We start from the raw sequence: 13,601 nt of genomic DNA on the forward strand, positions 1-13,601 counted from the left end.
GTATCTGGCAATGCTCAGAATGTAAAAAATTTTCATTTTCCCAGCGATACCAAGACACTCCAGGTGTGGAACATATACCTGTGGTCCAGATCGACCTTTCTGTCCCCTTAAAAGTCCCAGGTAAGTGCAGCTAATCTTTAAAATTAATTACAGAAATTCAGTTAAGCAGAAGTAATAATTCATTCTTAGGAATTCCTCCTTAGGTTTTTCAGGGCAAGGAGCATACTTTCATTAGACTCTTAAATATGTCTCCTTAACTTACATGTGTTTGAGAATAGTACTTTGCAGTCCGAGTGTAGTTCCTCTCAAGACAGTATTAGAAGTAATTCTGTGATTAAGTATACTGTGCAGCCAAGTCTGTAACATGTAAACTAACCACTGTTGCATGTAGGTAACAGTCACCTTTGGAATGTCTTAAAGGGCTGATGAAGGTGATCAGGAGACATTAAGTGGAGTCTAATGGTAGAGATACTGTTCTAATATCTTGTTTCAAAATCGAAAGATAGTTGTATATCTAATGAGTGGTTTGATATAGCACTGAAAAGCTGTTGATAAAGTGCAGTACATTGCAAGTGATGAGTTCTAAGTGCAAATATTTAAGGCTTACGTAACAAAGATTTTTCCAAAAGTGTGGGAAGTTGTCAGTATTAGTACAGCAGTGGCACCAATTCTACTTAAAATATCAATGTTTAGAGGCTCTTTGTAATCCAGCTAATGTGGACAAAAATCAGGGAGCAGGGTAGAGCTCTGTCCTATTTCTGGAGAGATGGAGAGTGATAGTAAAGCTGGTGCTAGAGGGGCCGTATGTGAGATGATACGGAAGCATAGAGAGTTGTTGATCCTTCTAATTCTGAGACACTAGAAGCAAGGTTCACTCCTAACGTATTGTTGCAGTGATCACTGTCCCTGTGGACTGTAGCCTGAAAGCAGTTTGGCTTCCTCCACAGGAATGCCTATGTCTGACCAGTATGTGAAACTGGAAGAAGAGCGAAGGCATAAACAGAAACTGGAGAAAGACAAGAAAAAGAAAAAACAGAAAAAGGAGAAAAGAGGTAAACATCATCGCCATAACTCTCTGCACACAGAGAGTGAGGAGGATATTGCTCCAGCTCACCATGTCGATATCATAACAGAAGAGATGCCAGAGGTCAGTTGCTTTGGTTGGTGCTCTGAGTTGTGGGGTTTATCTGTGTGCTCTTCCTGAGAGATTTCTACCCAAGAATTGCCAGCCAATCTGTATTGTTGCAGTTCAAGAGCTCTGATTTCTTGCAAAGCTGTTGAAAAAAAATGACCGATTGAGATGGTCCTAGGCTGTTCTTTGCAGGGGGAGAAATGATTGTCTTTTTGTGCACAAAAAGACAAAAATTGCCACTGAAACCATTTAAAGAAAAAAACAAAACAAAAAAACCCCACCAACAACAAAAAAAAAACAACAAAAAAAACCCCAACAAAACAAACAGTATACATCACTGCTATAAAAGTAACACTGTCCAAATAATCACTTCATTTATTATGCTCTGCTGCTTCACTTTGATGTTAACTTGCTGTCTAGTCAGCAGGTTTGCAGCTGACTATAATTAATTGCGCATGCTAATGATGTAATCTGTGTTTGTTCTTAAAATTTCCTTTAATCAACATCGAACAGCGGCAATTCAAATCCTGCAGTTTATGAAGAATGGCTTTCTGTTCTAAATTAATCTTGGAACTAGATGTTGCATTAAAGTGCATTGTTCCTATAACTTACTGTGCTTGACTGCAAGCTGGCCTGTTCCAGGGTTAACAATCTTAAACTGGTTTGGGCGATGTAAAGCTTTAGTTTTGAAATTGCCTGTGGTTTGCTTTTTCAGTGGATGGTCTCTTTATCTCTCCTGCAGAATGCTTTGCCCAGTGATGAAGATGACAAAGATCCTAATGATCCATATAAGGCACTTGATATAGATCTGGATAAGTAAGTGATAGTTTTGTATGTGAACTTAGTTAATTGCTAACCGGAATGCATGAGGGCAGGTCTGGAGCTAAACAGGCAAAGGCACTATCTACAGTCCACTAGGTGAAAAGACTAAGTCTCTTGCCATGTCTTGGAGGTAACCTTAGGTGATCATCCAGGCTTGGGTTCCCACTGCAGCATAGATGATAAAAGCTAAGCTGCTGAAGTAGTGGGGGTTTGGGGAGGGGCCAGGGAATAATTTTGTGTGACTGAATGAAGTCTGAAATCACAGGCAGTGTAGCTGGAATGAGATGTGAGAGAGTTAGTCTGAGCTTTTGGGTGTACCAATATCTCTCAGATCTAACCTGCATTGGCACTGAGTGTGACCTGCATTCATCTGTGTTCATCTCAGAACCACTGTACGTGTGGCAAGCCTGCATGCTCTGCGTTGTGATCATTTGACCGGTAACGGCCAGTTCGTAGCATCCCCATTGCCCTGTGGACATTCAGTGTGGTTCCACTGTTGAAAAATGTTGTTCCAATATGATTGAGTGAACTGCATATCATAACTTTGACCGGAGTCTGGTCCCCATTCAGCTACTGGAGTTGTTTACGATACTAGCACCCTAGGCTGCAGTGCAGCAGACTCTGAATCCCTGCATGCCACGTCATAATTAGCAGTGGGCTGTTAAGTATTGCATATGGAGATTTTTTTTAGTTGCTGTTTTCCAAAATCGCCACGCTAAAAGTAATTGCTGATTTATGGTCCATGGATGCCTTCTGCAAACTTTTGAAGACTGTGCAGGCACATCTGTGCATGTGTAGTACCTCTTTCTCTCTCTCAGATACTTTAACGTTAAAGTCTGTGCCGTTCTCTGCAATTCTCAAATCTGCAGGGGTTTGGCCTCTCATACCTTGCAAAAAAGTGATGTAGCATTCTTAAAAAGTGAAAGAACAGTTTCTGAAAAACTTCCTTTTTTCATGAGCTGGTCACATTCCTCTGAGTTCTGCAGGGGACAAATGTAAAAGGAAATTAATTTCTGACTATAGACCTCGTATTTGCATGACAAGCCTCAATAGCGTAGAAAACACTGAGCAGAGCAGTTTCTGAATGCTGTGCTCCAGGAGGCATCTTTGGACTTTTGTATTGTTGCCATCCATTCTCTTTCCATTTCATATGAGTTGGTGTGCTCTCCTGTCACGTTTTCTCATGTCTCTGTCCTCTCTCTTTCTTTCTGTGCTTGCTCTGCTATGTCTGTGTCACGCTCACATGCAGTCTGGTTTCAGGGAAGCCTTCCAGGTAAGAATATATTGCTAAGTGGTTGACCTTCTTTGTCAGGTTGGTTGATTTTAGTGGACAGCGTAAATACTCAAAGGGTGGTGAAACTGTTGAAATCATTGACCCTCAAATTGGTGTGAGTCTATTTCATCATTGACTTTCAGCACCAATCCCTGTTCCTGTACAGGTATATGTGAAATAGCTTAAAGATGAGATCTGTTTACTGTTCAAACAGATGGGGTCTATCTTGCCCTTACAGTGTCTGTTTCAAAGTTAAAAAATGAATTGGGTCTGGTTCTTCATGCAGTTTAAGCAAAAAAATTAAGGCAGGTGAGACCATTAGAAATCTTCCTGAACTGGTATTTGCTACTCAAACATGAAAATTAATGTTAAGTAAAAGCTGTAGAAATAGAAAAAAGGGCAATTAGTGAACTTCTCACTGATTTTGGACAGTGTTTGACAAGAATGGAGAAATTTCTGTGGTGTTTTTTTCCCAAGTAATGGATTTGGGACACAGTGTAAATCTGAACTACTACTCATGCTTTTTAGAAACAGATATCTGAAATTAAACACAACTTTTTAAATGTAATGGTAGAGTACAGATTCACAGTGTAAACTTCCAAAATGAAACAATTTATTGCTTAAAATAATTTCCAGTTGGAGTGATCTAGTCATCAATAACAACAAAAAACACGCCCTTCAAGGGCTGTTTGAGCCATGCTGTCGTTCCACTACTTGAATTTCCACACTGTTGCAAATGCTTCCTACTGTTTCCTACATCTTTGCTCTCCTTTGAGAGTGGTTCCACAGAAATGCAGCATGACACTATCTGTATGTATTCCTCTGTAGGTGTTACTCAGCCTGCAAGTCTGTAGTTACCACTTTTAAGAGTGATCAGGTGTCAGCAAGAGCTTGGCTCTGACGCCTTCAAATTGTTTCTATTAACTTCTAATCCACGAGGGCACTGTCTGCAGTTACATGAATAAACTTCAGGTACAGAAGTGTGTGCCGATTTAAGATTTTGGGGCTCAACTCTTTAAAAACAAAGCATACCTTGTCTTATCCAGCAGATAATCTGAGCTAAGGGAGACTGTTTGCAGAATGGTAATGGTCTCTTTATTTTTAAGACCCTTAGCAGACAGTGAGAAGCTGCCAGTGCACAGACACAGAAATGTTGAGACCCTGAAGTCACCAGACTCAGAAGCTCCCCTAGTAGAGAAGAAGAGCAAGAAACCCAAAAAGAAGGAAAAGAAACACAAAGAAAAAGAGAGAGACAAAGGAAAGAAGAAAGAGAAAGAGAAAAAGGTGGTAGAGGAGGAAGAAGGAAAAAAGGTAATTTGCCAAGACTTGCATTATTTTAGAAACTGCTGTTATGGGCCATATTTATTGCTGTGTTTTGTTTGTTGCTTAGGAACAGTCACATTTGACAATTCAAACAGCTGAATATTTTCAACCTTTATTTCTTTAAATTTTACAACCATAAAAGCAGGTATTTAAGGATTTCCGTTAATAAAAATAACATTTACTTAGCCTCATAAGTTACCAGAAGTCAACTTACTGCAGCCTACACAGCAGATCTTCCAGATCTAATTTGGAAGCTGAGTTTACTGATATTTTGTCTGTTCTTAAAATGGGGAACTCTTTAGCAAAATACCTGGAACTCAGTTTTGTTCTACATCCTGTCCCCTGCATACTTCAGAATCTTTCAGTTATAAAACCTGGCATTAGTTGTCAGTTATTCTGAAGACTTGAAGTATCCTTCTTGTTAAGCACCCTGCAGAGATGCAGGTTTTTTCTAAGATGCAGCCATGTGCTTTGAATGCCTGTAGGTACTGTGATATGTGGGGTGATTTGCAGTTACTGTCAGCTGTGGCCAGGTTTGGAAGCTCAAAGGCTCAAGTTAAGCTTCTTGAAATATTTGCTCCTAAATGTGTTGCAGCATCTATGTATGAGTGTTCTGGAGCGATGCATTTCCATGAAAACTTAAGGTTTTAATTTAATTGATGATTGTTTTGTTTGTTTGTTTTTTTAAAGAATGGTATGAAAACAAGCATAATGGTTTTGTTTTCTCTTGAAATTCAGGGGGAAGACTTGGATTTCTGGCTTTCCACTGCTCCACCGCCTGCTTCCACTACCCAGCCACAGGTAGACATCTTACCACATCACAGGAAACTTTTTCTTATGATTGCATCTTAGCTGTAATACGAGTGCTTTTTCATGCTGCAGGAGAGAAAGGAAAGATAGGCTTCATCTCCCCAACTTACTGCTATGACATTTTATCTCCCCAGTTTACAGACACTGTAATGGGAGGTTTGAAGCTCATTCTGCTGTGCAGATCAATGAGTAGAAATACAGGCAGCTACAGGCTTGTGGATTTTAATATTATTGGTGGTTTTTAATATTATATTATTAGTGTATGGTTTTATTTCCTAGTATGAGCTAGACACTAGCAATATTAATAGACATGAGAGAGACAGTCTGAAAGAAAGAGTCTCATGAATTTTCATGGGAGATTTTAGAGGAAGAGACAGAGAATATAAGGGGATGGATTCCTTGGAGGAAATCTTTGTATCTTGTCCTCAGGTGATTATATTTGCTGGGTTTCAGAGGCATAAAATGAAAGGCTTGATACCATGTTAGTCTAATATAATTTTTGAAATAAGAGTTGATGTGGGGAGGAGTGTCACTGTTAAGACTTCTTTTAGTGTGAGACTCAGTTGTTTCAACTGTGTTCCGTTGGTGTCATAATCCTTCTGCTAATCTACTCAGAGTGAGCCTGAAGTGGGTGCTGCGGTTGTGGCTGAACCTCAAGAGGTAAAAAAGGAAGAAAGGGAAGAGCGAAATGAGGAGGAGGAGGATGAAGGAAAGGTAAGTGGTTTAAGTTGCTGACACCCTTAGCCATATTCTCCTAGTGTCTCACGTTAAAAAGAAGCACATAGGAATTACCAACAGCATCCTATTCAGTGTAGTGACCACCTGCCAATAGGCAGCCATGGGATGTTGCGCCGTTGAGGAGCTCTAAACACTTCATAGCAAGAGGTTTGATTGTTCCTTGAGCAAAGGGTCAGGTAGCAGCTTTAAAGCTGAGCTTCCAAACAATTGAAGAAATTTGGCCTTCTGCTGATCCCAGGCTGCTTTGGGTTAAGGCATTGTCATCTGAGTGGGGAGCAAGAGTTTACTGGGACTCAACACAAAATGACTATTGGGGTTTAAGGAATGGGAGCTCTGTTTTGGGTTTCTGTGGTAGTAAGAAACTATGTTCAGTCATCCAGAAGGCTGCACAGAGTGAGAGTCTAGAGCTGAAAGATTGGTAGAGGGGTCATGATGTAATGGCTGGAAATACAGGGTTTCTTTAAGGGTTTATTGTAGTTTCTTGTTCTTCTTGGTAGAAATCCTCCAAGCATAAGAAGAAAAAGCACAAGAAAGAGAGAGAAGAGAAATCAAAGGATAAAAAGAAATCCAAAAAGAAGAGTCATCACAGCGAGGAGGAGACAACAGAGTCGGTGCAGAATGGAACACTAGATGATGAACCACTACCAGTGAGTAGCTGTGGCAGCGCCTGCCTTGGGGAAAAGGCAGGAGCTAAATTGTTTTGGGAGGAAGGAGAATGACAGCTCTTTTCAGAGAAACTAGTTACATTGCGACTGTGATTTCTTTCTTGTTTTTCAGCCTATGTCCAGTTACCGCCTTCTTGCTGAAAATCCATACATTAAAATGGTGAGTTTTTTGGCATTCAAATCCAGATGTCTTCTCTTTTTGTGTTCTCTAATAAAAGAGGGGATACCCTGGGGATAGTATAGCGACTTTATGTAGACAACATCTAACTGAAGAACTGTTTAAATCCCAGGAGGTAGAAACATAACAAAGCTCCATTTCCATTCCTTTGGATGTCCCACTTAACAAGTTTTTAAGTTGGTATTTTCCCACTGCTTAGCAGTACTGTGGAGCTGATCACCAGTGTGCTTTTCATTATTCTGTAGCTGTACCAAATGACCTTATTTTTGAGGCTTGCTTTATTCTGATGCTGCATTCTGTTCTAGTGCTCTGCTGTTTGAAGTTTCTGAATCTTTCCTGTGATTTTTTTTCTTCATTTGCAGACCTATGATATTCAAGGAAACCTCCAGAATGATAGTCAAGTTACTGTCTCTGTTATCTTTGAGAACAAAAGCACTAGCTTCCTTAAGAGCATGGAACTAAATGTCCTGGACTCTCTCAACACTAAAATGCTCCGACCAGAAGGATCATCAGTACATGATGGGATACCTGTGCCCTTCCAGCTGCCCCCTGGTATGCGCAGCTTTGCACAGGGTTCTTGGAGTATGTCTAGTCCTGCACTGCCCTCCTGTGGAAAGAATTGTTTGAACGTCTTGCTACTTGCGGTTTTCCAGAAAGACATGTCCCTCTGCCTGGCTGTTCACTAGGCTTTCACACAATTCACTGGAGAGGATAAGCCTTCTCACAGTATGGCTATAAACACAGGTGGTTCTGTACAGCAAGAGCAAAGCCTATAGTGTAGGGCTGGGAGTCCAAATGTCCGAGTTTCAGGTGACTGCAGGCTGGCACGCCTTTGAATGTGCCAGCATCGCCAACTACAGGAATCCCAAATTCGCAGTTCGCTATGAGATTTAAAATGAAACGAGGTTATAGGTTCATGAACCATTAGAATCCGCTCTGAATTTATTCTCGAGCTATTGTTCCACTGTTTTAATGATAGAGGCCATGTGCAGTGAAAGTTTGTGATAGGTATGTGCTTATTTGGATGGGGAGCTGAGCCCTTAAATATTAGACACGGAGATGAAGGATAATGGCTTCATACATAGTACAGTCGAATCGCTGAACTTCTTCGAATTTCACTTCACCACTTCACTCTTCGCCAAAGAGTTAATTTGAATCCTGAAATAGCTCACGGAAGTCGTCTGGGATTTAGTGTCTTCGGCGTGCATTTTGATCCCCTGTGAAAAGCAGTGGGGTATTTTTTTTTTATTCTATATAAGGCAGTTCTTGACACAGACTTGTATATTAAAAGAAAAACATAGAAACATTAGCATTCAAATTAGTTCTGAAAACTACTTGGAAAGCTGTGTATTTTCCAGTTATACAAACAGTTTAAATATATTGCCACTGTGACATACTTTGCCCAGGCACTCACTCAATAACCTCTACCAAATGCCAGCTATCACTGCTGCTTTTCAGAGACCCAAGAACTAAGTACTGTAACACTGTTAATTCACAACAGGAATTGTGCATATAACTCTCTTCCAACTATATGGAAAATTTCAAACTTGGTTCAAAAATAGTCAGTACATAAAGCTTGGCTGCTACTGATCAGTTTATTCTAACCATTACTTAGACATGGAAACCATTTTCTGACCTGACTTCTCCCTCTCCTCTCTTCATGCTAGGAATCTCTAATGAAGCCCAGTTTGTGTTTACACTTCAGAGTATTGTTATGGCTCAGAAGTTAAAAGGAACACTGTCCTTTATAGTCAAAGTAAGTGCAGCTTTAAACTCTGTGCTTCTCCTTCCTTTGGAACTGCATAAGGGAGCTTGACTTGGGTGGAAAGCACTGCTTTAGAGCTTTTCTTAGGCATCATTTCATCTCTGCTGCACCAGCCCATTCTGTGATGCGAGAAGTATTTTTACATGACATCTTGTGCAAAGAGTGTCCCGAATACTGCGTAAGCATGTCCTAAATTGTCATTCCTGGAAGTGTGTGAGCAATGCAGTCTGAAACATATGCCACATTGTCAGCTAGAAAATCACTGCAGTGGTGCATCTGCTGGGGAGAGGAGGTCAACCAACTAGCAAGAAATGCAACCCAGAGTCTGTTTCTTCTGATCTCAGTTACCCAAAGATCAGTTGGACACTGCTACCTGGTAGAAGGCTGGAAAAATAGTAATAAGAATTAGATAGAGTTAATAAGGATGGAAACCCAGGACAGGAATGAGGTTAGCTGAAGGCATTGTTTAATAAGGATCGACCTGTATAAGACTATGTGGGTTTCTAATCTTATTTCAGTAAAATTATTAATGAAAGAGCTGCATGAATGGCTTGAAGGAAGTGAATGGAGACAGTTGTGGCTACTTCTGATTCAGCCATTATCTCTATTTTAAGGGTTTCTTAAAAATAGCATACTAGTCCTATTTTCAGTACCTAAGAATCCGGGAGATACTAATTTATTATTTTGCTTGGGAACTAGTGAACTATAAAACCACATCTCCAAGTGTTAGTTTAAATTCAGTCTGCTCAATATATTTCAGCAGAGTGCAATCAAAAATGCAGCCAGATGCCTCCAGTTGTGTCCCTTATCTGCTCTAGGTGTATGTATCAACCTAGCTGCCCCAAACTTTTCTCAAAGTGGCCTGATGTTGTAGCATGATGGTCATCCTCAGACTGATCCTTCAGGCCCAGCCAGGGTATATCAAAGGGAACTGAGCCCTAAAGTCTTCGTCAGTGCCTGTTTGGTAGGTGGGGGTGGTGCCTCCTCTTGCTGCCTTGGGGCTCCCATTCATCTCCTTTCCTTTGACCTGTTGCAGAATGATGAAGGTTCAACCCATGAAAAACTAGATTTCAAATTGCACTTCAGTTGCGCTTCATACTTGATCACGACGCCTTGCTATAGGTAAGTGCCATTTAGGGAGCACAGCATTGGTGCTTTTGCTGCCCATGTGAAGCTGAGCTTTGGCTGCAGGCCGTCTGTGCAAGATATGCAGCATGCTTTTGACTTTGGCTGCTTGTGATTGCTTTGGTTACAGTTCGGTTATCTTGTGTTGTGTTTGACAGTTAAAATATGTGCAGCAAGTTATTTCAAGTGATTCTGAAGAAGGAGCTATATGCCCTGTAGGCTGGCAGAGGTCGTGTGGAAGTAGCTCTGGTTGAGGTCATAGGTTACTCCAGTGGAGTCTGGAGTATGGTTCCCATATTTGCTGTAAACCCGTTTTCCTAGAGCTTGGTAGTACTTAGACTTCTGCATCCTGAGATGTCTCAAGGTCTGCATGGGGCTAATGTGGCAGATTTCACTTGAATTTCTAGTACAAGTGTTTTAATTTCCTTCCTGTTTTGCAGTGATGCTTTTGCCAAGCTCCTAGAATCTGGAGATCTGCACATGAGTTCTATTAAAGTAGATGGAATTAGCATTTCTTTCCAACATCTACTGGCAAAGATCTGTTTTCATCATCATTTTTCAGGTGAGTCTTCCTCAACGCAGAACCTTCTGCAAAATTCCATATTCTAAAATTTCTGCTGTGCTTGGCAAGTGCAACACTCTGTGGCCTCAACAATGACAGAAGCAGGTGATGCCCAGGTTAAATAAATTTGGGAGAGGAGTTTTTTCCAGTTTTGTAATACATTGGTATCTTCAAAGCATGCAGAGTTCTTCAGAATGAACTCTCCTTCTGTCTCTGTGGCTTTCCTCCAGTCCAGCGAGGCACGTGGCGATATCACTGGAGCAGCTTGCTTATCGTTAGGGCTGTAACTGTTCTCTGGAGGGTGTATTTGATCTTCAGTGCTTCAACCTACCTCTTTCCCCAATGCTTCGTTTCAGTAAGGGGGAGCGTGAGCTATTCAAGTTTGGACTTACTAATTAAAAAACAAGTATTGGATGAAGCAAAACGAATGGCTGTTTCATCATGCTCTGGTGTATGCATTAGACATTGCCTCACTGAAAGTATTTCTGGGGAAGAGATCTACATTCTGATCAGCATTTTTGCCACAAAACATTTGCAGCTTACTTAAAAGACAAATGACTAACCTCGTTATTGTGAAATATCCCAGATAGGAGCCAGGAGGAGCCAGGCACGTACATCATCTTAACCCTGAGTTTCTCCTCCCTTCACTCAGTGGAAGCTTCTACTCCTTAAGGCCAGGCAAAGCAGTAGTTCCTCTTCACAGGAAGCAAACCTTGTACTAAAAGTTGTCCTACTAAATGAAAACTCCTGCTTTCTTTGTAGTTGTGGAACGCGTTGATTCGTGTGCATCAATGTACAGTCGTTCTATCCAAGGCCATCACGTCTGCCTACTGGTAAAAAAGGTGAGAGCATTCTAACACTCTGAAACAAGACCTGAGAGAAGCTAAATCTGCAGCCTTTCCTATCTTAACAGAAAGAGGGAAATGTTCCTGTCTAAATCATCCAGGGACACATGGGCGATTTAATTCATCTGGCCCATCTAGCAGTTTTTGCTGTGCTACTACCAAGCTTGTACCTCCCCGTGGGCTTTCTGTTGCCCAGTGCATACCTGGTGGGTAGCAGCAGCGCTGATGGCTTCACCAAACTGGCCTCTTGGCTAAGCCTGCTTTGTTCCTGTGCAGGCTCCCCCGGCTGTTTCCCTGAGGTTGGCTGGGAATAAAATTGTCCTCGCTTAGAAGAGGAGCTAATGGATTTCTTTTTTCTTTTTCTTTCCAAGGGAGAGAACTCTGTATCCATAGATGGGAAATGTAATGATTCCACCCTGCTTAGCAACTTGTTGGATGAGATGAAAGAGACATTGTCCAAGTGCTGAATATTCCTTATAAAATATTCCAACTACAAGAAACACACCTAATGTGTAAAGACGAGCAGACCCAAGTGTTAAGTTTCTCCCTCGTACGCATGTACTATCCTGGGGCACGTGCTTTTCAGTTAACTCCACCGTTGTTTGCAGTTTAGACATTTTAAGGCTGTATGTTACCTTTTTATTTCAAAACTTTTTACAAACTGTGGTGTTAACCCTTTCTAGCCCAAAGAGATCTCAGTGACGTGACTGGAGGAGAGAGGGAGGGACGGGCGCTATTTATTCAGCAGCTCATGATGATCCCATAAACCTTGCCATCTGCGTGGGATGGTGGACTAAGCAGAATTTTATCAACAGTAGCAGAGAGTCTGTCGCTTGTGCTTATTGCCAGGGAAGGTTGACTTGATCCTTAGTCATGGAATATGTCTTCAGGGCTGCTGTAGTTGATGTACATTTCTAGCAGAGGCTGGTGCTGGACCTGAAGGCCTCTTTTTTTTTTTTGTATGACTTATTATTATCTCAAGATCCATTGTGATCAGCATATAAACATCCTCCATCTCCTTGAGCTAATCCAAGTGAGCACTGTGAGAACTGGGATGTTTGAGTTTCTGTTTATAGTAGTTGCCTTGAGCCTTAACCTTCTTTTAGTGACAGCTGAAAGAGTAGAGAGTGAATGCATGAAACAGGCTGAAAGTGTTACTGTTTGGTTTTCTGCTCCTGTTGACCAACCCCCGCAAATGGAGCCTATCATGCCTCTCCCCTTTGAGCAATCTCTGCTGATGTGTTTTATGAGTCCACTTCAATTTCACATTCCTGAAAAGTTAGGGTGTAGCAAGAAACTGGAAATCCAAAGGGGTCTGTTCCTGCTTTTTTATCATTTTGCTCACCAGCTGAGGTTGACCACTACCAGGTTATACCAGATTAGAGAAATGCCCACACGTGTAATCCCTTGTGCTCTGAAGAGTTTGCAAATACAGCCCTGTTCCCTCCTCTGTGCTGTGAAATCAGAGATGCCATGCTGTCTCGGTTGTCCCCATAGCGTCCCCTGGCCCTGCCCTTGCAGCAGCGGATGCAGATTTAGCAACGCAAGTGTGACTGGGTCCCTGCAGCAGAACTCTCCCTGCCTGGGTGGCAGGAGGGTGGCGTGGTGAGGAGCTGCAGGCTTGTCTCTGTAGCAGGTGACTTTAGAGGGAAGAAAGGGAGGGTCTACAAAGTGAAGCCCATTCTGCACTATTGAAATCTTTTGGAATCACTGACTGGAAAGGGGTGTCACTGTGTCCTTTACAGAGATGCTTAATCGACGTCCATCTCCAAAATCTCTTGCTTTTGATATTTTTTTTTTCCCCAGTTCTTTTCCTTGCTATTCCATACCCAGCAAACTGAGAACATGCTTGAACGGTTTTGCCTTGAGGCACGGGTCAAGAGCTGCAGGTTGCTGTTCCTCCCAGGGGGGAGTTGGGTTGGTCTGCGCTTCTCCAGCATGGCCACTGCTCTGACAGGTGCCAGCAGCGCCCAGTAGAGTTGAATTAAAAGCCTACGCAGGGAACAGGATAAAGTGTTGATTGTATCCTTTGGATGGATGTCCTGTACTTTAAGCGTGTCTTGTGCTCTTTACACTCTTCCCATATTAGGGTATTTTTGTGAAGGCTCTGCTGTGTTTTTTTTGCTAGGACCAGTTTCGTATTCTGACCACACTTGTGCGCTGCAGGAATTCATTTGCAGCGGGCTTCACTGCTGGTGAAGTGGTAGGTTTTGGTATTGGTCAACCTTCCTTGGTTAGCCAGTTTGTGTATTAGAAACTGAACATATTAAAATTGTCTTAAAGGATAATGTTCCTCAATTAGTGTTTTTTTTAATTCATGGATGAAAACTGTCACTTTAGCATGTAGAGTCTTCTCTTACAGA

The 13,601-nt window shown here is 41.7% G+C and overlaps 1 protein-coding gene across 5 annotated transcripts in view; it reads left to right on the forward strand.

Annotated features, from left to right (window-relative positions):
* AP3D1 (adaptor related protein complex 3 subunit delta 1) overlaps positions 1-13,526 on the forward strand; it is a 44,956-nt gene extending 31,430 nt beyond the window's left edge. For 4 of the 5 annotated variants that reach the window (XM_075175202.1, XM_075175203.1, XM_075175205.1 and 1 more), the window contains exons 19-32: positions 45-120; positions 948-1,147; positions 1,875-1,948; positions 4,334-4,538; positions 5,289-5,351; positions 5,976-6,074; positions 6,596-6,745; positions 6,876-6,923; positions 7,304-7,493; positions 8,609-8,697; positions 9,743-9,828; positions 10,272-10,393; positions 11,156-11,235; positions 11,610-13,526. In XM_075175202.1, the coding sequence (XP_075031303.1) occupies positions 45-120; positions 948-1,147; positions 1,875-1,948; positions 4,334-4,538; positions 5,289-5,351; positions 5,976-6,074; positions 6,596-6,745; positions 6,876-6,923; positions 7,304-7,493; positions 8,609-8,697; positions 9,743-9,828; positions 10,272-10,393; positions 11,156-11,235; positions 11,610-11,705 (1,578 nt within the window). In that variant the 3' untranslated portion in view covers positions 11,706-13,526. Of the gene's footprint in view, positions 1-44; positions 121-947; positions 1,148-1,874; positions 1,949-4,333; positions 4,539-5,288; positions 5,352-5,975; positions 6,075-6,575; positions 6,746-6,875; positions 6,924-7,303; positions 7,497-8,608; positions 8,698-9,742; positions 9,829-10,271; positions 10,394-11,155; positions 11,236-11,609 lie in introns of those variants that run through there. The other variant, XR_012677523.1, reaches the window with a different exon arrangement.
* The last annotated feature ends 75 nt before the right edge of the window (positions 13,527-13,601 follow it).

This window comes from Calonectris borealis, chromosome 28 (genome assembly GCF_964195595.1).
Source record: "Calonectris borealis chromosome 28, bCalBor7.hap1.2, whole genome shotgun sequence".
In the NCBI taxonomy this organism is placed as follows: domain Eukaryota; kingdom Metazoa; phylum Chordata; class Aves; order Procellariiformes; family Procellariidae; genus Calonectris; species Calonectris borealis.